Source organism: Clupea harengus, chromosome 14 (genome assembly GCF_900700415.2).
Source record: "Clupea harengus chromosome 14, Ch_v2.0.2, whole genome shotgun sequence".
Taxonomy (NCBI): Eukaryota; Metazoa; Chordata; class Actinopteri; order Clupeiformes; family Clupeidae; genus Clupea; species Clupea harengus.
Window position 1 is genome coordinate 21022942 of NC_045165.1, and position 27261 is coordinate 21050202.

General features: G+C 46.9%; 1 protein-coding gene and 1 long non-coding RNA gene across 3 annotated transcripts in view; one reads left to right on the forward strand and one right to left on the reverse strand.

Annotated features, from left to right (window-relative positions):
- Positions 1-27261, reverse strand: part of LOC105895473 (AT-rich interactive domain-containing protein 1B-like) — a 150125-nt gene that overhangs the window by 97110 nt on the left and 25754 nt on the right. For both annotated transcript variants that reach the window (XM_031580837.2, XM_031580836.2), the window contains exons 3-4: positions 24938-25147; positions 13157-13321 (exon numbers count right to left, since the gene is read on the reverse strand). In XM_031580837.2, coding sequence (XP_031436697.1) covers positions 13157-13321; positions 24938-25147 — 375 coding nt within the window. The remainder of the gene's footprint in view (positions 1-13156; positions 13322-24937; positions 25148-27261) is intronic.
- LOC122133476 lies at positions 10061-14377 on the forward strand. Its single transcript, XR_006152795.1, has 2 exons — positions 10061-11535; positions 11921-14377. It is a non-coding gene; the product is annotated as an uncharacterized LOC122133476 (long non-coding RNA).

Consider the following 27261-nt stretch of genomic DNA (forward strand, 5'->3'; position numbering starts at 1 on the left):
CTCTTGACAGGCAGGCAGGCGTGTGGGTGGGTGGGTTGAGGGGACACTACATCTCACCTGAGAGGGGAGGAGAGGGCCAGAGGTACGGGGGGTGGTACTGGAGCAGAGCTCAATATCATGTGATCCTCAATTGGTGAATGCTCACCTCCTATTTATGGGATTTTGCGTTTTCACAGAGAGGTGCAAATGCATGTACGATTTCTAACAAAAAATATGACCAAACACAAACAGTGCTTTCCTGAACGCGGCCTCAGAAATGTGTGCACCCCACAGAGAGAGTTTATTGTAAGAAAATACGAAATATGCCAAAATGAGACACTGACATATTAACATTACCATGCAAACCACTATGATCATTACCCTGCGCTCTCTCTTACACACACATGCTCCCACATTTACACAACACACACACACACACACACACACACACACACACACACACACACACATCTCCTCCCATCCTCGCCCCCTTTACATCTCTCCCCCGCCCATTCCCATCCTCCCCTTGAGGAAGAGGAAGTTGTATTCGTCAGCGGATCGGGCCGCTCCACCCCCCCACCCCCCCACCCCCCCACCCCCGTCCTCTGTTACATAACGGTCCATTTACATGCTGCTGCGCTCGGGCTCAGGCCGAGGCTGGATTAGCACCATTCATTATGGCTCTGGAGCCCGGTTTGTCAATACCGTGAGGTGAGTCTCCCGGGCTCCGGAGAGCCGCCTTTGTAGCCGCTACAAACACAATTAAACGCCACTAAATGGGCTTACACGTCAGGCGACCACACCGACAGATATATGCATGCTTTTCCTCTTTCTCTCTGTCATATGGACACTCTAATACACAAGTACACTGGCATAGACGCATACAGAAATAGACCCATGCTGACCAAACATGCACACTCATATGCACACATAGGCTTCCACAAATAGACCTAAACAGACCAAACACACTCCCAAATACACACTCTTAACCAAATGCATCCACACTGACAAAACAATCATACACATGCATACTCTCGCACCAACAGATGTACACAAACTATAAACACTGACAAATGACAGGAGATACCATGAATACAAACTAGAGATGCATTTTTTTCGCAAGAAAATGTGTGTGTGATTGTATGTATGTGATTGCTCAACAGCAGCAGAGGATCATTAACCCTTGCCCAGTAAATGACAGATTATAAAGCCCTAACACTGATTATATCATTTTATAATCTGGAATGAGCATACAGCACACAGTAGGCTTTATTTATTTTGTGCAATAAGGTATATAACTTACCCTCATCAAGGCAAAAATCTGTCTATTTATTAGGTTCAAGATGTAAAGTGTTAAAAGACTAAAGTGTCACAAAATTCTACCCATCCTTCAGACTTTAAGTGTAAAGAATGTCAATTGATACTTAGATTACTTTGAAATCCTCAATGTCATTGTCACTGAGTCTGCTGGTACAATAAGTATAAATGAAGGTACGGACAGTCTCGCTGTTGGAAAATCAGAACATTTTATTGGATGTAGCAGATAATATACTGAGCACTTAAAGAAACTCACATCTTTGAGAATGAGTCTGATGGTTTATGGTGCATGCTAAGTATAATGGATTATTTTGTATTTGACTTCTACGGATATCTGTAAATGTAATGCTGATGTCGGTCACTTTGCCAGCTATGCCGGCTACCGTCGGTCCTAGTGTACAGCTGGCAGAGTGAGTAACGTCACAATAGGCAAACGTTCCACCATTCATTTCAATGCGAAAAAAAGGGATGAAAATTTTAATAATAAAAAGAACGCCAGGGGCCATTGTAAACATTAATACAAGAGCACTACACGGGATCACGACGGACGTGTCAGAGTTGGAGCGATGTTGATACCTCCAAAGATACTGAAACATGCAGAAATAACCATGCAGTACACACCCAGCCATATTCATACATTTAGATACATACACATACATTAACATGCAAATACAAGCACACAATCGACTACATACATACGCGTGCGCGCGTACACTCACACACACACAGACACACACCACATTCACTCACACCCACAGTTGGCTGCAGGCCAGGATACCGGCTTTTTGCTAATAACACACATCTCTCTCTTGCTCTGTCTTTATAAAAACCCAGTGCAGCACCTGAACCGGCTCTAATAACTCTGACTGGCGGGAGACAAGATTACAGCACAATTACACACACGGCTTTCCCCAGCCACGGCCAGGACCCCAAACTTATTGCTTATAAAGCTGCAACACACACAATCGGGCAAAAACATTTGTAATCTGGCTCAAATCAAATTGTAGCAACCCACTAGAGTGACGTGCTGATGCGTCGACCAAAGGAAATAGCAATCAGGTGGTGAGGGGGAAAGACAAGTATGTGCATGTGTGTGTGTGTGTGTATGCATTACTCTGAATGGGCACGTGTGTGTGTGTGTATGTGTATGTGTGTATGTGGAGAAGGATTTATGTGTGTTTGAGTGCATATGGGTTTTCTATTTTTGTACATGACTCTGAGAGTACACTGGGGGTGTGTTTGTGAGTGTGTATGTGTGTGTGTGTGTGTGTGGGGGTGTGTGTTTGTACATGTGTGAGAGGGAGAGAGAATGAATGTGTGTGTGTGTGTGTGTTCCTATTTCATATGTCCTCTCTCTCAGATGATGCCATCAGGGACCCTTGAGATCAGGCGGCTCTCAAGATTAGGGTCACCAGCATGTGACACGAAAGGCCACGAGCAGCCACTGCCTGAGCAAAGGGTGTGTGTGTGTGTGTGTGTGTGTGTGTGTGTACTTGCGTCTCCTTATCGCCATGACAGCGCATGTCCACAGTCCTCATGCACCGCTGCCTGTTTAACTGGCGCTGGTGACGGGTCACACTCCAAAGGTCAGGGAAGGCTGTGAAGGCGGTTGTCTGAGTCACTTATCCACACACACACACACACACACACACACACACACACACACACACACACACACACACACACACACACACACAGACACACACACACTCACACGCACAGGGTGAAGGGCGACAGTCACCATCATATGCCCTGTCACCCCTACAGAGTCACACTAGGTGACAGCAGATGAGTGGAATTTAATTGGCCTGTTATATGGACATCATTTGGCTCTGGTGACCTTGTAGTACAGTGAGGGTGTAAATATGGTGTGCACCTGAGCAATTTTATTTCCACCCACAGCTCAGAAACACTACGGCCAAGCTGAACCACTCATTGTTGTGAGCAATGTTGAAAGCAGGAAACTCACTGAGAACTGTCTCAATCTCAAGCTTCATCTTGAAGGGAGAAGGCAGAGGAGTGACAAGCGAGTCGAACTTAATGGAACCAGTTTACATTACATTTCATCTCGGACGGCTACAGCCAAGCAGTGACAACGCACCCCAGGGCCGGAGGCAAGCAACACCAGACCTCGTGGTTGATGATCAGATGACTCTCAAATGATTTAAAAGCGCTGATTCAAATTAGATTTTTTTTTCTTTGTAATGTTCATCCCCTCCTCCCAATCTCCACGGAGATACAATATGATTTATTGTTGCATAGTCTTTTTCTGGATGTTTGTATGCCTGTGTATATGTATATGTGTATGAGTGTGAGTGTGAATGTGAATATCCGTGTGTGTGTGTGTGTGTGTATGTGTATGTGTGTTTGCTTGTGTGTCACTGTTAACCATTTCCTGTTCAAAGGGAGATGAGATTACCTCTCTCGGTGTGAGAACAGGCAGCTCACGTCTCGTCCGATTTCACAGAAATTCTTCAATTAGGCCAGACAGAGGCAAGGCCCAGCGTGGCGGCTGTGTGTTGCCGTGGTGATCCATTTAAAGGCGCCCGGTGTGTCGTGGCGGGGAGTGTGACAAGCGTTGCGCTTCCTGTCCCGGTGTGATAGCATCTCTCGAGGACGCCATAGCTGAAGACACAAGCTCTGCACCGATCCGAATTTTTGAATAAAAATGCATTGGGGGTGGTGTGGGGGGGGGGGGGGGGGGGGGGGAGCAGAGAAACCAAGCGCTGCATGTCTTTAAAAAGAAAGTGGAGGAAAAAGCAGCACAGAGGGAGAGCCAGAGAGAGAGAGAGAGGGGAGAAGGAGAAGTTGTGAGCAGAGTCCTGAATATGGAGAAGGGGGGAAAGTGTCTCCCAATGGAAGGGATTGGCCTGGGGGAATCTCTCCTTCTCTCGCTCTCTTTCTCTGCAATGTTTCCACAGCGTTCCCACAATGGTGCTCGCACTGGAGCAGCTACTAAAGATAGAGAGGCTGTGTTTCGCAGTGTGATCCGACTCCTTACAGCTAGAGAGAAATGGTAATAATGGCAAATAAAAAAAATCAAAGCTGAAGGATCTAAGATGAAAGGGAAAGTCATAAAGGCTCACTATTGAAGAGTATTATTATCTTGTGCCATAAATGAAATCCTACTGGAAAAAATATGCAGCATAACCACAGAATATTATCCAGGAGCTCTTACAAACACCAGCTCTTTCCACGGAGAACAGAGGGAGTTCATGTCCAACCAAAGGAATTACAAATGAGAGAGAAACCATCAATGCCGTTCGCATTTTGTACTTGCCTTCTAGCATGCCACGGAACCAAATGTTCAAATGTTCTTGTGATTTTTGATGTGAAATTTGCAAAGGAAAACAACCGGCCCTCCCTAACATCTGTGCATGTGCCAGCGTTCAAGAGAAGACAAAAAAGGGAGATCTAGGCCTGTTTGTAGTTCTTTCTTTTTGGTGAATGCAATTAGAGGCCTCTCCTCTTCTTTGTGCCACAGCCAGATAAAAAGCTACTTTCAAAAACTTCCAAATTTTGCCAGCAGTATCAAACCGAGATGAAAAGGACAGGTGGGGGAGAATAACAATTACACTGCCTCTCCGGCGGACTATTCAGTCGGGTTTCTGAAGTGTGAGTGTGGATGGCTCCAGACTCGCTGGAAAGAGCGCGGTTCACTGGCTGGGTAAGAGAAGAAGCAACCAAAGAAACCGACAACAAAACAACAACAACAAAAAAACAGCCGAGAAGATTGACAGCTGAGCGCAGCTGCAGCGCCTGAGTGAGCTGGGGTAAAAAAGGGGGAGGGCAGTTCCCTGGAGCCTAGGTTCACCCCCTTGCCACCCCGGGCGTGCCGTAACCGCGCCAACCACCCTCTTCTGGCCTATGGGGCTCGTAGGGCCCCCTCAGCACACTAACATATCAATCATGCGCCGGGATGAGGACCCCTGCAGGTAAAGGGAAAATACTGCTCCCTCCCGCCTTACTCCTTTTCTTACCCACCCCCCCCACCCCCCCGCTCCATCAGTTCCTTCTCTCTGTCTGTCTCTGTGTCGGGCCACGAGGAGCGATTTGCGGCAACAATCCTCCGCTAATTCCCTCTCAGCGTTCATGAAAAATGTATCAATACCAAGACTGTCGGGAAATGCAGATTGTTGCTCCCGGTTCCTCGTGAGCTGGGGCTCCGCATTAATGCGCGCCCTTTCTTCACCTCCATACACCCCCCCCCCCACCCCCCTCCCCTCAAAAAACACCCACCAGCTCCAGCATATCCCTTTCTTCCCTCTTCCCTCTTCCTCTCCCTCACTCTATCTCTCCGTTTCTCACTGATCATCCTTTTATGATAAAAAAAAACACAATGTACTGTGGGCAAGAGTGTGGCGGATCTCTAGCTGGTGGTCCGTCTCCTCCCTAGGGCCTGTAGGAAAGGATGTTAATTCAGTCCTCAGGCCCATGCTCTCGCTGTCTGTCTGTCTCAGCCCTGCATCCTTTAGCACAACAACCCAGACCATGTTTTCCCTGATAGTCCCATAGACTACTTCTCTGCTTGTGTCAGGAAAACTCAAACTGTTTCAGTTTCCCCCCGGAACAGGCCTGTGAGTCCACAGTTAGTAAAGTGCTGTTTTGAGCCTGACTGTCAGAGACACCACTATTTGCACACCCACAAACAGACTTCAAACAACACTCAACAAATTACATTTCTAGCATGCAGCCTCGGGAAGGAGATGGTGCTTGGGACCCAGAAGAAAAATTGTTTCAAATGAGCCATTTTCAAACGCATTGGAAAATTAAGTGAGAATTTAGGATCTTTATGAAGGCTGCACCGCGGCTTTGGAAGGACTCTTGCTCTAAATGGCTGTAAACAGCGAGTAAATGGTGGGGAAAGGAGAGATTGTGTTGCCGAGGCGCTAATAACCAAAACGAGCAATAAGGCGAGCGCGTGGAACGGGGCGCTAATAATGTAGCAATAACGGCATCAAGACAATCCTCCACTGAGCACGTGTGCCTTCCAAGGAGACCAATCTCCCGCCACCCCCCTAACACACACACACAACCCCCCCCCCCCCCCCCCCTTTCCCCAGCCGCTGTCGCCATGGCAACCCTAACAGTGCGACCCGAACTTCAAAGACAGATGTAATTTCAGACTTCCAGCAGCCAGAGGGAGCGGTGAGGAGAAAAAACGGCCCCGCTGCTCCCCGACGCTGCCAGCTGATGATGAATTATAAAAATATCCAGGAAGGTTACGGGGGTGGACCGTACCATCCGGCTCTCCCCCCTCCATTCCTCTCTCCTTCTCTCTCTGTCTCTCTCTCTTTTATTTATTCCATGACAGCCGGCAATGTAATGGCTATATTTACTGGACCACGCTGCTGGTGTATTCTTACAGTGTGCTGGGGAAGGTGTCAGAGGAGCTACTGAAAGAAGCCAGCCTGCTATTCCCCCGGTGAAACAGAAAAGAGAGAGAAAGAGGGAGAGTGAGAGAGAGAGAGAGAGAGAGAGGGAAGGGAGGCAGGAGATGGATGACAGGAAAAGAGGTAAGACAGGGGCCCTTTCTCTGCACCTCTGCCGTATTCTTTCACACGGCTTCACGTGCGGTGACACGCACATGCACAAAGAAGTGGTCCGAAACAAAGGAAGAATTGCCTGTGCCTCAACACTGGCTAATTAAAATGGCTGCTGGTTGATGTGGGGCTTGCTGATCTGAGCACTGCCAGTGCCAATGTAACTCACAGCAGCCCCACTGCAGTCTGAACCAGCACAATTCTCCAGCCACACAACACAACACAACACAACACAACACAACACAACACAGCGCAACACAAAATACAACACAACACAACGTAACACAGCACAGCGCAACACAACACAGCGCAACACAGCGCAACACAACACAGCACAGCACAACACAACACAACACAGCGCAACTTAGCACAGCACAGCAAAAAACATGCATAACTATGATTGGCTGTGACACTATCCTCACTACAAATCAACTTAATACCAAAATAGCCATATAATTATTGTACAACTAACACACTCTAATCACTCATAAGAACATACACACACACGCGCGCGCACACACACACGCGCGCGCACACACACACACACACACAGGGGTGAAAGCCTTCTTGTGCTCTTCAGCAGAGCTCTCATTGGGATTGTAAGCCCACTCTCCCCTCTCTGCCTCCCTCACATTTTCCATTTTCCACATTTTCAAGTTTACAAACACACACACACACACACACACACACACACACACACACACACACACACACACACACACACCACATGCACACTCCATTCCTGCTTTCACGTCACCTCAAGTTTACAAGGCACTAGTTTTACACACGCTCCAGTTTGACAATAAAAGACTCTGGCGCTCGCTTTCCTCTAGGTGTGTGTTCTCCTCTGCTGATGGGAAGTGGCTGCTGGCACTTTCTCCCTCTCTCCCTCCCTCCCCTCTCTCCCTCCCTCCCTCTCCTTCTCTCAGGAGATCAGAGGGAAGAGTGAAAGGCAGAGAGGAGAAAAAGGCAGGAGATGAAAAAAGTGTAGGAGTGAGTGAACGACGGGGAGAGGCTGGCAAGGAGAAAGTGGCTAGAGACAGACAACAAGAGCAAGAAAGGAGGAAGAAGAAAGAGATAGAGAGAAAGAGAGGGAGAGAAAAGGAGAAGAATGGAGGGGGGGGTAGAGAGAGGCCCTCTCGGCACATGTGAGAGCTCACGTCAACAGCAGCCTCCTCTCCGCTAGCGAGCTGGGCTGCAGGCGCCAGCAGCTCTGCACTCTGTTTGCTTAACCAGGTTCAGCCATCTCCTCTCTCTCTCTCTCTCTCTCTCTCTCCATCTCTTTTTTCCCTCTCCCTCTCTGTCTGTCTGTCTGTTTCTCTCTCTCTCTCTCTCTGGGACTGGGAGGCATCAATGCTCTCTGGCTGCCTGGTGTGGTAATTTCATCCTCTCCTCCTTCCAGCGCTCCCTGCTCCTTCTTTGGCTAAACCGTCCAGAAAACACCCCGCTAAAGATAACACACTGAATCAACATTTCTGCTGGGTTTGTTTCTCCTTCTTCTTCTTCTTCTTCTTCTTCTACTCCTTCTTCCTCCAGGTGCAAAAGTTGAGACGTGAGGAAATGGGAGTTTAGAGTTGCAGCTCATTAGCTTTCACGCCAAACAATCTGAAGCTGAGGAGTTGAGGAGATCATGTTCAGAGATAATAACACTCTGCTAGGAACACATATCACTCCATCGGAGGAGGCAGGCAGGACGGGAACCTGGGTCCCTTCAGAGTGGGAGTCTGTGAGTGCGTGGGAGGTTCTCTCTCTCTCCCCCAGGGTCCTGTCCCAGACATGACACCTTCTCTCAGTCAGACACCACCATCTGAACTGGGCTTTGGCGTTCACAGGGATTCCTGTACGTTAAGCTCGCCTGACCCAAAAATCTACACTCTGTCCCCCTAGAGGTAAACCTTGACCGTTTTGAGGGAAAATGTCATATTCAATTTCTGGAAAAACACAAAAATGTTGGGTCCCAGTGGTCTCTTACTGCAAATTCTGAACGTGCATTTATTTATTTTAAAATGTATATTTATTTATTTTAAAAGTATCCACAAACACACAATCTAACTCCTACTATTAATTAATATGTATGTTAAGGCCAACTATCCTATTGTCAGAACCAAAGTGATAATTACGGTCTCTGTTATTGGGATGTAGGTGGTCAGGTATTTGTGTGTGTGTGTTTGTATGTGTGTCTGTGCACGTGTGCGTGTGTGTTTGTGTGTGTGTGTGTGTGTGTGTGTGTGTGTGTGTGTGTGTGTGTGTGGCTGGGGCAGGTCTTATGGCTCTCTCTGGCCTCCTTTGTCTTTCCAGCAGGGACCTCCATCGTCAGGCTGCCTCCAAAGGGGTCAGAGCCCAGTGCTGAAATTACAGCACAGTGCAGCCTCTCTCTAAAATAGAGCACATGCATGGGCTGACCTGAGCTCCAGGAGAGAGCCCGGTGTCACAGGGAGAGGGAGGGAGGGAGATGGAAAATCTTATTCCGTCCAGCTGTGCCCTGTCAATCTCAATCACAGTGACATGGGAGTGAGTGGGGTGGGAGACAAGGGACCGGGTTGGAGAGGGGGGGGGGGGGGGGGGGGGGGGGGGGGGGGGGGGGCTGTCTGTGTTTTCCTCCAGATGAAAAAATAAATAAACAGGGGCCAAACACAAGTACAGACACAAGGTGTGTGGTGGGTGTCAATCAGTGTGTGACAGCCTATGGAACGCTTGTGCACACACATTTGCCTCATAGTATGTCTGTGTGATTGTCTGTAATGTTGACTTTGAGGGTAACACGTATGTGGAGAAAGAGAGAGGCTGTGAGACAAGCAGAGTGGATTAAAAGAGTACAGAGGAGCAGAGCATGTAGCGACTGGTAAGAGATACAGTATCTCTCTGTTTTGGGTTGGGTCAGGATGCAGACGCTGCCGGAGCCAGGTACTACACAGCCAGGAAGCGTCCAGCAAGCGTGCTATAGCTTACTGAAATTAAATATGACTCTGCCCCCCCCAAACACCCATATAAACACACACACACACACACACACACACACACACACACACACACAGTCACACACACACACACACACACACACACACACACACACACACACACACACACACACACACAGATGAGGTAGATGCCAGCAAGTGACCATGCTGCTTCACTCATTCTATACAATTATACAGCCACACGTCCATACTTAATCAATACAAACGGGCCCAGTCCAGTGCTGTGGCCCGGAGGAGATCTGAGGTGTCCCCTGAAAGTTTAAGCAGTGCCAAAAATGGGTGAACGTAGAAATAGAACAGAGAGAGAGAAGGAGAGGGAGGGAGGAAAAGGGCCTGAAATCCCTCCAGATTAGGATCTAGCCTATATGCTTATAGAGTTTGGAAATAATCCAAAAACGCAAAAGGACCCTGGGGCCATTCTGGGATTAAAGTAGCTGAATTCAAATAAATCTCCAAAGTACTGAGGGCTTTCACACTCTGGAAGAGGACTGACACATCAATGAGTCTCCTCATTTACAAAAAAAACCCTTTTATGAGCTTCAGAGAGAGTGGGAGAGAGATGGAGGAGAGCGATGGAGGAGAGCGATGTGGGGAGAGCGTGAGGGAGAGAGAGAGAGAGAGAGAGAGAGAGAAAAAGAGGAAGAGAGAGCTGGAGAGGTTAGTAGGATGGGAAGAGCAATCTGGTAAAGGTACACTTCAAAAGAAGGGTAGGTAAGGAGAGACACAGATCAATAGATACAGATAGACAGGTCATGTTGATATAATAAAAGATAGAGATAAAGAAAGGGGGAGAGAGTGAAAGAGAAAGAGAAAGAGAGGGGGGCTGAGACAATAACATGCGTATCAGCCATTTCTGCTCCATCTTGACAATGCATGCTAGAGACTCGTTCTAATTAAGCCAAATTACTCTCGGAGCCAGAGCCCTGCTCCGGAATATTCCCTGTGTACACCTTCGCCGTTCTGGTTGGCCTCACAAAATATCCTCAATTATTTCTCCAGTCAACCTCCTTAATGATTTTTATCTCAGCAACTGTAAGGAAAACGAAAGGGGGGTGCGCGGGTGAGGTTCGTCTGGCGAATGCTTACTGTTGCAAAACCTAATTTAATGTGTCCTTTGTTCTGCTTGTGTAGTCAGGCCAGTGGACGTTTAATGTGGATATTAGTATGAAGTGGCCAGTGAAATGTGGGTCTGCCCAGGCAAACAGAGTGAAATGGAACAAAAGAAAACCCTGTGTTTGTGTATGAGAGTGAGAGCGAGGAGGAGGGAGGATCTACGCCGTCTAATTACACCAAAGCGTTTCGGTCCCTGCCTGAGTGACAGCGCTCTCCTCCAATCTAAGGCTGACAACAGCCAGGAAGCTAAGCAGGAAGCAGAACGAGGGAGGGACGATGGGAGAGACAGAAAGGGAGGAGGGGGAGAATGAAGAAGAGGAGAGAGAGAGAGACACAGAGAGCGAGAGAGAGAGAGAGAGCGAGCCAATAGTCGTTAGCACTCATTTACAACTGTTGAGGTGAAATGAACATTTCGGTTGACTGTGCTTAAACAACTGCAAGTCCCACAATGCACCACTAGCAGGTCAGTGCAGCCTGCTCATTATTTTAAGTGGGAACACCTGAGAAGGAAAGGAGGTCTCTCAGTAAACACTCCAGCAAACATTTCAGCAGAGAGAGACACACACGAAAAGGATCTACTCGTGGTGCAACCAAAGAAGCCACTGGTACAGTAACTTATTGGGTTTTATTGCGATGATTATTTGCTGTTGAAAGTGCTGTTATAATCATTGATGGTTGTATAAGTTGATTGATTTGTGTAATGATACTAACCAAGCAGCACACAGCATACAGGCAGCATGCTTATCAGCTTGCTGCATGCAAGTGAGTTTGGCTTTTTGTTTGAGTATATTTTGTTGATTATAAATTGAACAATGATGTTTGAAGTGCTTTTTTTAAACACCTATGCTGCATACTATTTGCAGTCATTAAACAGTCACTCTGTCATTAGTTGGGATTGTTTCAGCAATTCCAACTGTTGTAAGCCTTGGTACTTGGTACTGAAATTGTTTGAAATGTATTTGAATAACTTGTGCTTTTTGTGTTTTTAAGGTTTTCAACCTAAATGAGCCAACCAGTAAAAGAAATAAAAGAATCATTCTGAGTTGGAACGAGTTGTCCCGTGCGTCCTTTGGGATTAGTGCACCAGGCCGTTTCAAGTTGGGCCAGAGAGTAGACAAAAAACACCTGAGAACTTGACAACAACCACTACCTTTTTTTTCAGCTATTTCCAAAAAGGTAGAGCAAATAGTCTTCGGTTAATTTGACATAGCTACGGTGGAGAGTGGCTAGGCTAAGCAAAACTGGACAGAGTTCAGCGACTGATAGAGAGGTAACAGAGTGTTGGAGAAATCAGCAAAACTTTCCCATGGTTCACGTGACTCAGGGCTGACACGTCTCCCTGATAGTTTCCTCATGGGGATGTTGGATGATGCCTTCTTTCACCCCAGAATGACAACCAGCCATAAGAGAAGCAGTACTCTAATGGGGGCTGACATATGTCAAATACATTGCACCTATATCAACGAACGCCCCATTTAGATTCAGCGTATTAACATGGCATGCTTACATCGTCGTGTTTGTGTGTTGGGACAAAGGGGATTCTGCTTCACCTGCCTGACGTGTGTGTGTGTGTGGGTGTTTACAGCACGTTTGTGATTCAGCCCCTCCGGGGGCCATTTAGACGGAGGTGACAAGATCAAGTTGGAGGCACGGCGAAGAGAGACGTGTGCACTGGGTGCAGCAGCGTCGCTTCCAGCCCCGAGTGGCTGTCTGTCATCCTCTCAGGGTTCAGGAGGCGAAGCGCTCGCAAGACGTCCAGAGGAGGATACTGGGCGTGGAGGCTGGGCCTCTGAAATTGTACCTGAAACGTGTGATCGTCACTTGTGTGAATGAGCAATGAACGTATCCTGATGAAGGGGAGATTTCGAAGCTGGAGAGGTTCTCACATTGAGACATATTACTCTCAATTGGAGCTAGATAGGAGAGCAAGGATCCCAGCAAAGAGCACTAACCTTTATACCTCCCTACTTTTCCCCCATAAGGGATTGTGTGCTTTTCTGAAACTAGAGCTTTTTATGAGATGCCTGTTTGAATACAGACGTGTTGTGCATAGTGTCTAACAAATAAACAAATAATAAAATAACAAAAATTTCAATACCACAAGCTGGTGATATGGTTTTCCCCTCTTGAACACCACCTTCCAATCCGTACCTCATATAGGAAGCTCAATATCAGGGTGACGGGGGACAGGGCGTGTGCTGTATGTACACTGGACATGACACTCACCGGTAGGCTGGAGGGGCGGTCCTGCTGCAAGGGGCCCAGATCTTCATGGCTGGACTTCCCAGAGTTCCCAACAGGCTGGCTGCTGCTACTACTGCTGCTGCTGCTGCTGCTGCCGCCACCGCTGCCTCCTCCTCTGCTGTTCCCATAAGCCTCCTGCGAGACCTCCTACAGCCAGGGAGAGAAGAGAAGGAGAGTAGAGACGGGGGAAAAGAAAGGGAAGGAAAGAATGAGAGAAGAGTTTGAAGTTGTTTTGGTTCCCTGTTTCTCTGACAAATGTACCGTGCGTGCAGGCGAGCATCCTTTGTATAGCTCAGTTTGCACTGGATACACTTGAATGAACTGAGCTCTCTGCTAAAAAGGAAAAAAGGGCAGTGACCCCTTTTCACTGCTGATGAGGTCCGGACTTAAAGACAAAAAATTGACAGATTTACACCTGAGCTCTGTGCTCCTCCATACACACATGAGAGTATGTGCACACACGCGCACAAACACACACACACACACACTTTTGGCAAGTCATCAACCGTTCACCAAATATCACCTGCTATATCTGCACACACACACTCCCTCTTCCGGTCTGGCTTCAACTAGCTGAGGTCAAAGGCCACACCCTTGCGCCGGGTCACCCATTGGACACTTCCAGCCGCCTCCTCCAGCTGAACCATCAGGGAAAGAACCCCCTCGCTCACTTGAGGCTCGAGGAGCTCCTCTGAGACAGCGTTTGAAGGCTTTTGGGGGGGGGCTGGGCACTTTCTTTTTAAACTCCCCATTAGTCTCACTGGGCTAAACGACACTGACAGAGCAGAGGCGGGAAACTCATTGGGCTTAATTATATTAGCCGCCTCTCTGCCACCTCTCCAAAGTCAGATGCCACAGGGCAGAGAGGAGAGAGGAGCAACAAAAGCCCTTAACAGCGGCTTCACTGTATGCTGCATGTTAGATTACTCAAGTCGGTTCAAAGGGAGGGTGCTGGCGGGATGAAACAGCCAGCGAGCATGCCGACGCACACACACACACACACACACAACTTAGACAGTGACCACAGCTGTGTGTGCGAGGTTAAAGGGCAGCAGAGCGGAGGGCCTAACCAGCAGAGGGGCACTGCATAGCCCCAGGGAGTTCTCTTTGGATACGCCAGTTGTCCCTCCGCATAAGTCTCTCACAGGCTCCCTGTTTTCCTTTTCTCTTTCTCTCTGTCACACATACACACACACACACACACGCGCACACACACACACACACACACACACACACACACTGAATATCCGGCAGGACAATAGCTGACACATGCTGCCCCTGCCTCTTGACACACGTGCTTTGGGGGGGGCTCACATTGTCCCTGAACCTGCAACACCCCCCCCCCCCCCCCACACACACACACACACACCTCATTCCTCCTCTCCTGGCTGAACCCACATCAACACAGACAGACAGTGGAAGGGGTGTAATGGCAGCCACAGCAAAACTCACTACAATTAGCCTCAGCAGTGGCCTCGGATTAAGGCTTTTAACACAGTTTTGGGTCGTGTTTTCATCACCACTCAGTCAGCCTTTCTTTTTCATTTTGTTAGAGGGTTGAAAGAAAACATACCAGGGTCACACTACAGAAACATTCAAATTGGTACCACATGACTGTCTGGCTGCAGCCAGAGGAGAAGTGCAGGAGAGAAAAAACATGGCGGACAGCAGGACTCCTGATGTGATGTGAGGGCAACATCAAACTTGTGAGCCGTTAAGCAAAAGTCCGGTTTGGAAGCACTTTGAGTCTTTGAGGCAGACTAAGAGAACACTGATCATGCTCACATACCAGTCTGCACAAACACCTCAGGCTATGCACGGCACCCCTGCTCCGGAATAATTGTTGGTTTTGTAAACTTGTATAATAGTTTGTCTTGTCATTGCAGGGTATTTCTCACCAATTATTGCTCCTCACAGCACCAGCAGTTTTTATACTGAAGTTGGCACACTATTTTATATGGATGAAAGATGATAGACAGATGGATTTTCATTTTTGTATATCAATGGTTGTATTATTGTACATATTATTAATGTATATATTTTTGTATGTTAATGATCATATATCCCCCCCCTATTTGTGTAGCATATAAAATGAAAGGCATATCAAAGCAGGTCTTTATGAAGTGAACATTTTCACAGGTGGTGGTACTGTCTACAAAAATCCTGTCTCATGACATCACTTGCCTTTGTTCTGAGTTGGCATTGGTTCTGCAAAAGCAAAGCCATCTTCCACATACTCTCTCTCTCTCTCCCTCTCTCTCTCTCTTTCTCTCTCTCTCTCTCATGAGTATGAGCCAGAGTTTAGACAAATTCATTTGTCTTCATTACATTCACCTGAGGTGCCAAATCAAGATTTGTTTCCCTCCTTAAATTAATCCTAACGTTCATAAAGCAGCCAGCAGGGAGATGCCCTTGCATCAGAGACGGCTCTTTCAACTCCACTGAAACTCCACTTCTCACTGGCCACGAGCCCAACAACTGGATTTTTATGACCGCCGCGCAAGACATTCATCTGGGTTATACTTGTAGTAAAAATATACAGCACTTCCCAACATAAACAATCAGGAGAGGAGGAGGGGGGCAGCTCAGGCGGGCAGAAACACACAATGAAGCGTGGCTTTCTTTGGCCTGGCCTCAAACAACATGTGAACAGACACACACACACACACACACACACACACACACACACACACACACACACACACACACATACACACATACGCGCATGCAGGTTCACCTTGTGTGCCGCTTCCACTCAAAACAGAGGAAACTCCTCATACGTAAGCCAAATATTTACTCAGGCATGTGTGACTGTGTGTGTGTAAGTGTGTGTATACGTCTGTGTGTGTGTATGTCTCTGTGTGTGTGTGTATGTCTGTTTACTCAAGGGGAATGCCATGAGAAGTGGATCAAAACAAGGTCAGTCTCACATCACTGTTTACAATCTGACATCACAGTCACCTACTTTCACTTTCACTCCAGCCAGATCATGGCCTCATGTGCTCTCTGAGCTGTGAGGAGTCACTCGTAGGTCAGGCAGGGGGAGCTGCCTGCTACCCCACACTATATCTACTGGCCTCCACTTCACTGCACTGCTTGAAGGTTTTTGTAAAGATTGAAAGACCGCTAACTTTCCCTGGTCAATCCTTTCCCTATTTACTCCAGCTGGCTGATAACTATTTCATTTCACCCAGTGAATTCAGGCCCTGTGCTACGCTTGCACTATTGATGCCAAAGCACTGTATTCAGTTGGATACTGCTATATTGATGCAGCACTGGGACAGTTGACTGTGATGCTGGCGTTGTGAGAAAGTCTATATTCTCCATTGAAATAATGCGTCCTCCATGGAGCAGTCTCAGATTTCAGGCCAATATGTGCCTTGTCTAATTCCTAAGGGAGGCAGTATAACTGTGTAAGATGTTTTCTTCTGATCTCGAAGCCATTTTAATCATTGTGTTACACAGATCTCCTGACCTTGTATTACTACATAGGTTAACTAAATCTAAATATCTATAATACCTTTAATGTATAATATATGATATCCTTACCTTTCAATAAAAATAACAATGATCAAAAAAATCAATAACCCTGATTTAAAATATGGTTGTAAAAGAAAATTAAAGGAGGAGGTTTTCTTTTTGAGAATGCTACACTGTAAGAATGTCAAAAATGTGAGAATTTAATCGTATCATAGGGAGGTGTGTAATTCTGAGTCGGCGCTGAGCACTTTAAATGGGGTGATTCACCATGCATGAAAGAGGTCACATTCATAGACAGACATTGAGAGATAAGATTAAAGAACACATCTTCAGCTCCCCATGCTAGCACATAGCCTATATGTTTCAGCAAAATAAGTCTTCCATTCATCTCACTCCATCTCATTTTTTCATTTCACCCATCCCTCTCTCTTCCCTTACTCCTTCTCACACAACCACTCACCCCCCCCCCCCCCCCCCCCCCCTCCCATCCATCTATCCCTCACTCCCCCCGACTCCTCATGACTACCAAATGAATTAGTCATTCCCACACCTTCGGATGCAGATCTCCGCCAAATCTGCCACTAATTCCATTAATATTCATTAAAAATTAAGCTTAATTGCATGTCTTTAAAAAGCCCCGTGGCCCTGGCGCTTCCCAGGGGCCCTGGAGGACAGTCATTTCTGATTTAAACTGGGCAGCTCTTCCAAGCTTGTCAGCCACAAATATAAGGGGGCGCCAGGCTTCTTTTTTTTTTTTGGAGGGGGGGGGGCTGTTTTGAGGAGTGCTTGAGAGAGACAGATAGTGAGAGAATAAGAAGGGAAGAGAGAGAGAATCACCATAAGAGGTAAACACAACATGTGAGGCAGGCAGAGGAGAGGAATGCTTGAAAAATGGCACTGGTACTGCACCAATGCACGACAGCATATTGAGCTTCAGGTTCCTTTCAGATCTCCCCCTAGTGTGTGTGTGTGTGTGTGTGTGTGTGTGTGTGTGTGTGTGTGTGTGTGTGTGTGTGTGTGTGTGTGTGTGTGTGTGTGTGTGTGTGTGTGTGTGTGTGTGTGTGTGTGTGTGTGTGTGTGTGTGTGTGTGTGTGTGTCTATGTGTATGCACTACTCCAGTCAAACAAAGTATTTTTAGTGGCTTTCTTTTCTCGGGTAAAGAAAAGCTGTGACAACAAAAAAAAACTGTTTTAAAAACACACACACACACACACACACACACACACACACAAACAACAGCGTCGTCTGAAGCCAAACAAAAGTGTCTCAGTGAGATGACAGATTACAAGGACGGCAGTGGGAGATGTGGCCCATCCATATTCATGCTCCCCTTGCGTCATTAGCTGAGACAACAATGGCACTTCAAATTGGAGTTTCATAATTGAAGCAATCAGCAAGTTGCACAATATTGCAGGATGTGGAGAAGGGCTGCCAGCGAGGACTGGCATGTCTTATTAGCTCTGTGATGCTCCAAATCAAGGGCTCCGAATAAAAAAAAAAAAAAACATCTTTGATCACAGGAACCTTCGGCACACGACACCCTCCTTTCAAAAACACAGAAAGAGAATGTGGGTGATTGACAAAACATTTGAGTTCTCCTCCAAACCAGCGTCTGTCTATGTGTAGCAGCGTGTATTTTTTTATCCAAACTCACACTTTTTTTTAGGCTGAGGCTCTGCGATTGAGGAGAGCTTGAAATAGGGTGACTGCCTGGTTGCTCATATTCCTCAAGTAGAAAAAAAAAACAGATTTATATATAACATTTCTTCAATAGATTTTCCTCCACTGGCTCCAGTTATAGTAGGACATATCAGGTTAGAAATGACGGGAGTGGGCTGTGTGTCATGCTTGGCTCTGAAGCAGTTAAAGTCAGTGATCTGCGGCGGGGCGGGGTGGGGAGTGAAGGGGAGGGGGGGTAGCGTGCGGGTATTGTATTGTAACGCTGCTGGGCCTCTCTATGTCAAGCTGACAAGCTGGGATCTCCGCACTTCACGGTCGGCCCTTAATGGATACAGCTGTACAGTCATGTTCAAATACAATGTCCTTCAGATTGGATTCTTAAGCGAGCAATCCCCCTGACCTTTTTCACAAAGCAGGTACAACGCTGGCCTGCCACCCCCCCAGAGAGAACAGACACCTCCCTCCAAGCAGCTGGATCCAGCCCATAATAAGCCCATTTCATCCCTGCGCTCCCCTGCGAGGCCCTCTGATGTACCGGTGCTAACTGCGGAATGTCATTTCGCAGTTCGGGTGGATTTTATTTTATGTAATTTTTTTCTTCTATGTCCAGTGTGTCGCTCCCCACACTCTCCGGAGAGACATCCCACACTCTCTTTCGTCAGGTGGAGTGGAGTTTCCTCTCCGTCTTTGTTTGTTTGGTGGGCCATTATGCTTCGCCGAGGAGGACCGTGCATGAATAATTACCTGCGACTAGCCACATTTATCAAACTTCCCCGTCGGGGCCGTTTTGTATGCAAACGTCGCCCTTGTTCTGCGCAGGCGATGGTGGAACAATAGCCGCCACCGCGGCACGATCGGGGCTTTGATAATGCAGAACGCGGTGTGCGCCGGAACATTGCATGCGCAAGGACAAATTTAGGAGCATTTTTACAAATGTTTACTAAATGAGACCCCAAGGGAAAACACTGCACTAAATACTAACCCTCTTTTCAGCGAGCAGCTTCATTAAGGCTGGCCACAGCATCCAAATCTGCATTTGAGAAGCACTAACAGCACAAACAAACACAAATAGAAAGGTGGAGATAAAAATTCGGCACGCAATTAGTATGCGGCAGTCAGCACTGAGGCGAAAAGGATGATGCTACACCGTGCACCAAGAAAAAAAATTATGTAAAATAAAAAAATATGGAAAAATAAAAGACAAAAAAACACCTTTGTGTTTTTTTTCAGAAAATAAGGACAAAAACACCCATACTATTTTTTTTCCCCATTGATCTAGCTGGGGTGCTGGCTGCAGCCAGGGAGAGTGGCACTCATTTTTGCAGGACTGGCAGCGGCAGCATTACAGCAGGACATTTAGAGGACTCCGATAAACTATGCCATTTAAAAGGTTATGACAATTAAAAGCAGCTCCCGCAAATTACAGTGGCGAGACCTTTCACACGAATGGGTCCCTCTTATCGCGGCGAGACTGGCTCTCTCCGAACGATGTGCCCTCTATTTCCTGCTGCACTAACCCCACACCCCTCCCCTACCCCCGCTCCCCTTCACCTCCCCCTCTCCACCTTTCTCTCCTTCTCTCTCCCCGCTCTCCCTCCCATCCAGGCCAGCTTTTATTATCCAGTTAATTAAGCGGGTTCTTAGCTAATATTCAAATGCTGACCAATTAATGACATTGAACTTTGAATGGCCCTGCCTCTCCTCCCCGTCGCCGTGGCAGCCGCAGCATCCTCCTCCAGAGTCCGGGGCCATGCTATCGCCCGGCGCTGATTAAAAATGCCGGCATGGGGAGTGGGGAAGGCGATACGGCCGGGCAGCCGGCGCATGCCACAGCGTTTTAATTAACCTTGTGTAATTTGAATACAAGGGGAACGGAGCTGAGCTGGCTCCACCACTGCAGACCCTGACTGTTGCTGTGCAGACGTACCCCCCCACCCCCCCCATATGCTCTTCACAATTCACACTTCCACTCGCCCCACCGCTCAGGTCTGGGGGGAGGAAAAGGGCTCCACAGTGCTTCACTCTTCTGGGGCCGAGTGGCTACATCCTGCCGCACATTCACAAGCAGAAAGACAAGGGCACACAGCGAGAAGGATGCAGATCACGCAGCAACATTCTGCTTCTTTAGCCGGTGCAGCTATTCCATCAATCTGCCACACTACAGAGCTTGTATGCTGCATGTCTACAAAAATGTGTATAATGTATATAATAATGTGGTACAAAAACTGCCTTTTAAATGGAGACAGATTAATCCTTTTAAATACTGTTCCCAAAATGTTTACCTTTACCTGAGTATCTGAAGACAAAAAAGCAAGAAGGCAAAAATATGTAGGGCTATAAAAGTATACAAGAGGATGCTGATTTTAACTGAATCTATAAATCATATATATCATAATCATGAATCAACAACAACAACAATAATAATAATTATAATAATAATGAAACAGTAGGGAAAGCAATTATATCTCTAATGAGCATATCCCCTTGTAAAGCTGCCATATGGAACTCCAGCCACACTGCCAGAACCCTATTTTTTAATGCAGGTTAGTGAATGTGACTTCCGTCATCTGGAATAAAGGAGGTTTTTCTGAGAAGCTGACATTGGGAAAAAGGCCTGTCACATCCCTTTGAGGAGCACTGATGAATTCTGAGCTGACGCAACTCTTTTGTTTTTTGTTTTGTCTCGCCATTTTTCTGTCTTTTTTCTGTTTTGTGTTTGAACACCGCTGATGCTGCCAGCTTGTGAAGGAAAAAGGTAAGGACACTCTCAAAGAATTCTTTTTCAGGGCTGTTTTTTTTCCAGGCTACTGACTGATATCGGGGAACAGGTCTATGATAGGACACCCCGTGACACTGAGACAACAGAGGCGAACCAACACAAAAGTCACTTTGTGGAGTTAAATTAGCACCGGGATGACAGCGAGGCCCTTCCAGTGCCATCTGTGATTTCTGTGTTCACTGCTCGGCAGGACTAACAGCCACCTTGCCGCGCAGCTCTTTATCTCAGGAACAAAGCTTGCCCTGTTCCTTCAGTCACACTTCCTGCCTGTGGGTATCTCTTTTTCTCTTTCCTGGTCTACTCGGATCAGTCGAGGCGCGTCCTGGAAGTGCCGTAAAAAGCCGACAGCGTGCCAATCACAGGGAGGCGTGCGGAAACAATCAGAGGTCGTTGAGGAAACAGCAACAGAGATTAAAGAGCCAGTTGCTAAGCGCAGCCTTGCCAGTGCTGGTCTCTTTAAGTAAGGAGAAAATAGGATTTGCTGCGACTGTCATTCAAACAACCCGCACCAGACACAACAAAGCACCCAGACACCACAACAAACGTGTGGCAAAAGGTCACATTCGTTAGCAAATGTAAATAAATCCAAGAGGCATTTGAGCACATTGCTGACAGGATTTTCCCAGCTTGTTTTTTTTTTTTCATTGTGAGGAAAATTCTGCTTATTTTGCTCTATCTGATATAAGTGGCGGTTAAATTGCATCTTCCAGGGAACAAAAAACAGAGTACCCAGCAGAGTTTCTGAAGCCATTGAGACAGCAGGACAAACAAATCCACAACCTGGAACAGCTAGTCCCAGTCTGAGCTTCCCTGTGAAGATAAGACCTGCGAGTGGCCATGGGTATAAACCTGGACCTGGCTCCTTCGCTCACCAAAGCAGCTTCCTATGAAGATAACAAAAGGTCAGGCTGAAAGAGCAGACTCTGTATCAGCACAGACACCGGCGGGTCTTAGGAGAGCCAAGCCCCCCAATCGAACCATGTCAAACGCCATGTCTAATCTGGCTGGATAGGACCGAAAGGAAACATTTCACTTTTGCAACCTCTCTTAAGGGCAAGTCTTCAGGTAATAAAAACTGAAACAACTTTGGCTTTTTGCAGGGGCGCTGCACAATGGCTAATGCATCTTTGAGTAGGTCACAGGAAAAGGAACCTGGTTCCTTAGAGGTATTCTTTTCTTGCATAGATACTGGTCTGAAGACTCACCATATTTTACTATCTGCACAGGGACACTAGGCAGGGTGATCAGCAGGAGAACTCCTAAACTAATGAAGTGAATCCAGCCACATCCAGAATTCCTATGATACAATTTCACAGATGACTATCATTTAAAACACGCTGACTACACAAAGGTTAAGAAAGTTCGGAAAGCGGATATATATACATTATTGGCACAAGCGTTTATGCTTGAATTAATTATTATTATATTACTGCACATATAGTGTAGATGCTGAAAGCTATTATTTTTTATTTCATTTCTGTTACAACATATGTGCCAAAATCTATTGATGTTATGCTTTTATTTATATAGCAACCCCCCCCCCATACAAATATCACACCTAGACATGCTTATGGGTAACAATAATATAAGACAAATATTATTGCCAGTTAGGTCATTTCTGCATCATGCCATGGTTCAGTGAGCCTGTGGAAACACCACGCTTACAACCTACAACAAGCCTCAGAAAAAAGCTCATTCCCTACACTGGTAACAGTGTCAAGCTGTCAAATATAACACCCCTGTCATTAAACTTGATGTGACTGTAAAGTAAAACTGTCCCCTTTCCAATTTAGCTTTGGGTTCGCTGGCATATACAAAACCATACAGGAAACTGAACAGCTCAGTCGACTGGAGGTTGTTGCGTACCACAGGTTAATGGAGGCAGCAGGAGAGCCAATAAATCTGGAATCAAACTGTTTGAGCCGTAAAAGGATGACTGTTTAAAGTTCACAGAAAAAAGGATGTGGGTCAATAAAATCTGGGTCAGGCTGAAGATGGCGCCCTCTGAGCGGGAGGCCAGAGGAGGCAGGCACTTACTCCTCTTTGAAAAATTACTCGGGAATCAAGGGTAATACACTGCTTCTCTACCTTGTCCAGCATAGCACTGTTATCATCATGCAGCTCGAACAACTACTTTTTTTTCCAGCAGAATTGTATAAACCAGATCAGTCCAAGGTGTTATCCAAAGGTCAAGCTTTTCTCTCCTCAAAGAGCTCCCATGGATAATTTACTATTCCTGAATACAAATAGCCTGGAGCCTGCCTGACCTACATCGGCCCTTAAGTATGGGCAGCCCAGGAAGAGAGGGACTAAAAAGATAAAGAGCTGGATTTGATGAATGCAATCGCCCTTTGAGGAAGAAGGAAAAAGACCACTAACCTAGAGTCCAGCACTGAAAGGGAAGGCCAGGCGAGTTTCAAAACCTAGAATGGCTTTTCACATACATGCCTTGCACAACCCACTACATTCTTTAAATGTGCTCGGACTGAACACTGCATGGCCGATTTGAGGTCTCCCAAAGTTCATAAAAGCCCACGCCACCACCACCACCCCTTGACGCTGACCTCAAGAGTTCCGAAGGCAAAGCTCCACTCCACCCCCCTCTGTGGCTGACGCAAGAGACACCATCCTCCCTGTCTCCAGAGCAGCCTCCTCCAGCCAAGTTCCCTCCAGTCAGCCAACAGAGGTCACTTCAGATGGGCAGATTCCTTTCGCGCTGGAGACAATGAGAAACACATGGACTCCCTCTTCTAGGCAGAGCCCTTCAGAACTCAACCACATTTTTTTAATGGGATGTGTTTTTATGTGCATTTATTTGCTTGTCTTCCCACACAGCAGACTTGTGTTTTGCATCAGGATAAACATCATTTTAAAGATGTGATTGGCAAAGGACAACAAAAGCTAGAAAATATACAGAGCGCATATAAGACTGTTACCAGACCAATTAAATATAAACTTTGACTATTTAACACTAGGCTAGTTTGGTGTCACTAGCCACAGGGAGGCACAACTAAAAGCTATCATTGTTAACTGTTCAGCTGGCTACAGTGCAATACAAAATGCATTAGCTGTATATGCTTTGCTCATATCATGTTCACGGAACTTGGAACTTATCTAGACATTTACACACCTTGCTTTCCTCAGCATGGGAAGCTGTTTGTGCTCCAACCCCTTCAATGTGTATATCCATTTCTTACTCACACTGGCTGACTGTGTGCGCTAGCATTTGGCATAGTAACCACATTAACTGAAGACAGAGACCTGTCAGTCAATAAGACACAAGTATTTTTTTTACAGATGTGCTTGATTCAAGTGGGTCACATTTTCAAATTGGAAAATCCAGAATTCCAGATCAATCCAGAAAAATTGCACCCCTCAATAATAGTGGGAAAGTAAAACACATAGTATGTGTAGTCAGCACCAGGAAGTCAATGTAATTTGCCAGAGTCAGCTGCACAATAACAAAAACTGTCCTCTTAAAAATTAAAAGGAAAACGGACCGTTTCTCCACATCCTTGCACAATTGGAGGAAACAAAACCATCTGTTAGCTTATCATAAACTGGAGAGCCATTCCTCTATGAACTGACTCCCACCTCAGGCCCTCTGGCCACACCGATGACAGGCCTGGTGTGAGCGGGCGAGCCAGAGTTATGCCTTTGTGGTCGGAGACAGTGGGAGAGAGCAGAGCAGGAAACGGCCAGAAATAGAACTCATGAATAATCTGGACAAGTAATCAGAGGTTCTGGCCCACGAGCTGCTCTCTGCCCACATCTCCAGGGGAGGGGCGGATGGGGTGGGGGCTGCCAGGCATCTGCAGTCTTACCTGCTGTGGTGGAGCACGAGGCGGCAGGTAGACAGGCTGGGCTGGGGCGCCAGACTGGTGCTGCTGCTGCTGCTGCTGCTGCTGCTGCTGTTGCTGCTGCTGCTGCTGCTGCTGCTGCTGCTGCTGCTGCTGGGCTTGGTTAAAGTAAGGTGGCTGGCCCTGCTGGCAATATGCAGCCATTCCCTGCTGGCCATACTGGGGAGGTACCTGCTGAAAGAACAAATCAGAAGAGACATTAACAGTCTGTATATCGCTCCCTTCGTACATAGTGAAGCACTGAGAATTCCTAGTTTCCTAGTAATTGTACTGTATAAATGAGTATCATTATGAGTCAAATAGATATGGAGCATAACCATTTAAAGCTATATACTGTAATAAAGCTGGTCAACAATTAATAGAACACACCTGAAATCCAAATTAACACTGTACTATAAAGACGTCTACAATTCTACAATACACAAGTAGTGAAAGGAAAGGAAAATGCTCCTAAGCCTTAACAGAGCAGTAGCAACATGCTTCTTTGTGGAGTGAACTGGATCCACAAAAATCCCTGTGGAGTTTGTTAAAAAGGGAGTGTTTGTGTATGTGTGTGTGTGTGTATGTGTGTGTGTGTGTGTGTGTGTGTGACGGTGGTGAGGGTGGGGGGGCTGGAGCGAGCTTTATTTACACTGGAAAGATGTTCCCACCTGTCCAACACAACACCTCATCCTGGCAGCTTGCTGCTCGCAGTGCTACAGTGTTTTGGCAAAGCCCTCGTGCCAAAGTGAGGTCACAAAGCAGCAGGGAACGTGGCAAACCCTTCAGGTCCTATGCACTGCCAAATTGCCAATACAGCCTAATTGGCAAAACAGTCAACAGACTACAGACATGGACTAGAGGATAAGGAATCCATGCCACAATGGTGACAGGAGATGAATAGAGGCAGAGGGGCTTGCCAACAATGAGCAACAGAGCCTTACAATACCGCCGGGCAGACTAATCCCAGCAATAACCAGTCAATTAGCCAGTGGTTTTCATCAGACATATTACACAATGTGATTAAAAGGGAGACGAAAAGGGAAAACAACTCAAAAACAACGCACACAAACTGCATTGGCTGAGCCTGTTATTGTCGTCCTCTACGGTCTGATCCAGTCTCGTTCGGGCTCGCCGGAGACACAAGGCTAGACGCTCGACTCAATGTTTCCTCCACTCGGCAGGAGTCGGGAAAAGAGGAGGTGAAGGTCTTTTAAGTCGAGCCAGATATCTGGTGTTGCCTTTGGAATGTGCTCTCCCCTTGCTGCAGCCATGCCGTCAAATACAGTTGTGGCAAACACTTGAGCCCAGTCCCCCCTCCCGTCCTCCTCCCCCCCACGCCACTGCCTTCTCACCCTCACTTATGTAACACTTTCTAATGAGCAGCTGCTTGGCCTGGCTCGCCATCACTCCACGAGTGTTATTCCGAGGGTCACTAGGGCCTGGAAATGTGGGCTCAGCCATGTGGATCACGGCAACGAGCCTTCCAGTTGTGTCTCTCTTTTTTTCTGATTGTAGTGCTTACGATTCCCGCCAAAGATGTTTGCCGCGTCTCGTTAAACATGGTATGTAAAGCCAAGCTCATGAGCCATTGGTGCCTGACCGACTGACTGCTCCTTCCGGGGAATGCCTAAAAATGTTCCCACGATGCTGTTCAGCTGGAGCTGAGCATTATTTTTGGATGGTCACCACTCTTTGCCCAGGCTTACACAGAATCCTGTCACACCGTCATGACGACTGTCAGATGAAAGGATTATGTGGCATTTATGCAGCTCCCCAATAGGCTGTCAAACAGACACAATATTTCAGTGTGGGCCTGCCACATGGTGAGGAGGTCACAGTGGCTGGCTGCATGCTCTAATGAATGGAGGGGCTCTGCTGGCATGGGCAAAGATAGGCTATTAACCCCAATGCCAAGTCATCTGATTTCACAGCATCTCACCAGCCTAATGAGACACTTGTTAGTCTGCCTGTGTGCATTTCTGCAACAAATTTGAAATAAATAAAATAAAACAAAACAAAACACAAATATGCTCTCGTTCACAACAGTACACACACACACACACACATTACAGACTTCATGGAAAGCAACAGCAGACTAATGCTCATTTCTTATAGGTCACAGTTTCGACAGCAGATTAAGCAGTCATGGTGATCCTGCTGTCTTGCCATGACAACCGCTGGGGCTCTATCCTCTTGTTCTCAGAATCACCAGCGTGGTAAGATTAGGTGAGTTGAACCCTAACAAGCACAAACCTATTAGCAGCTTCCATCACACCATACACGAACCAGCTAATACTGAAAAGAAA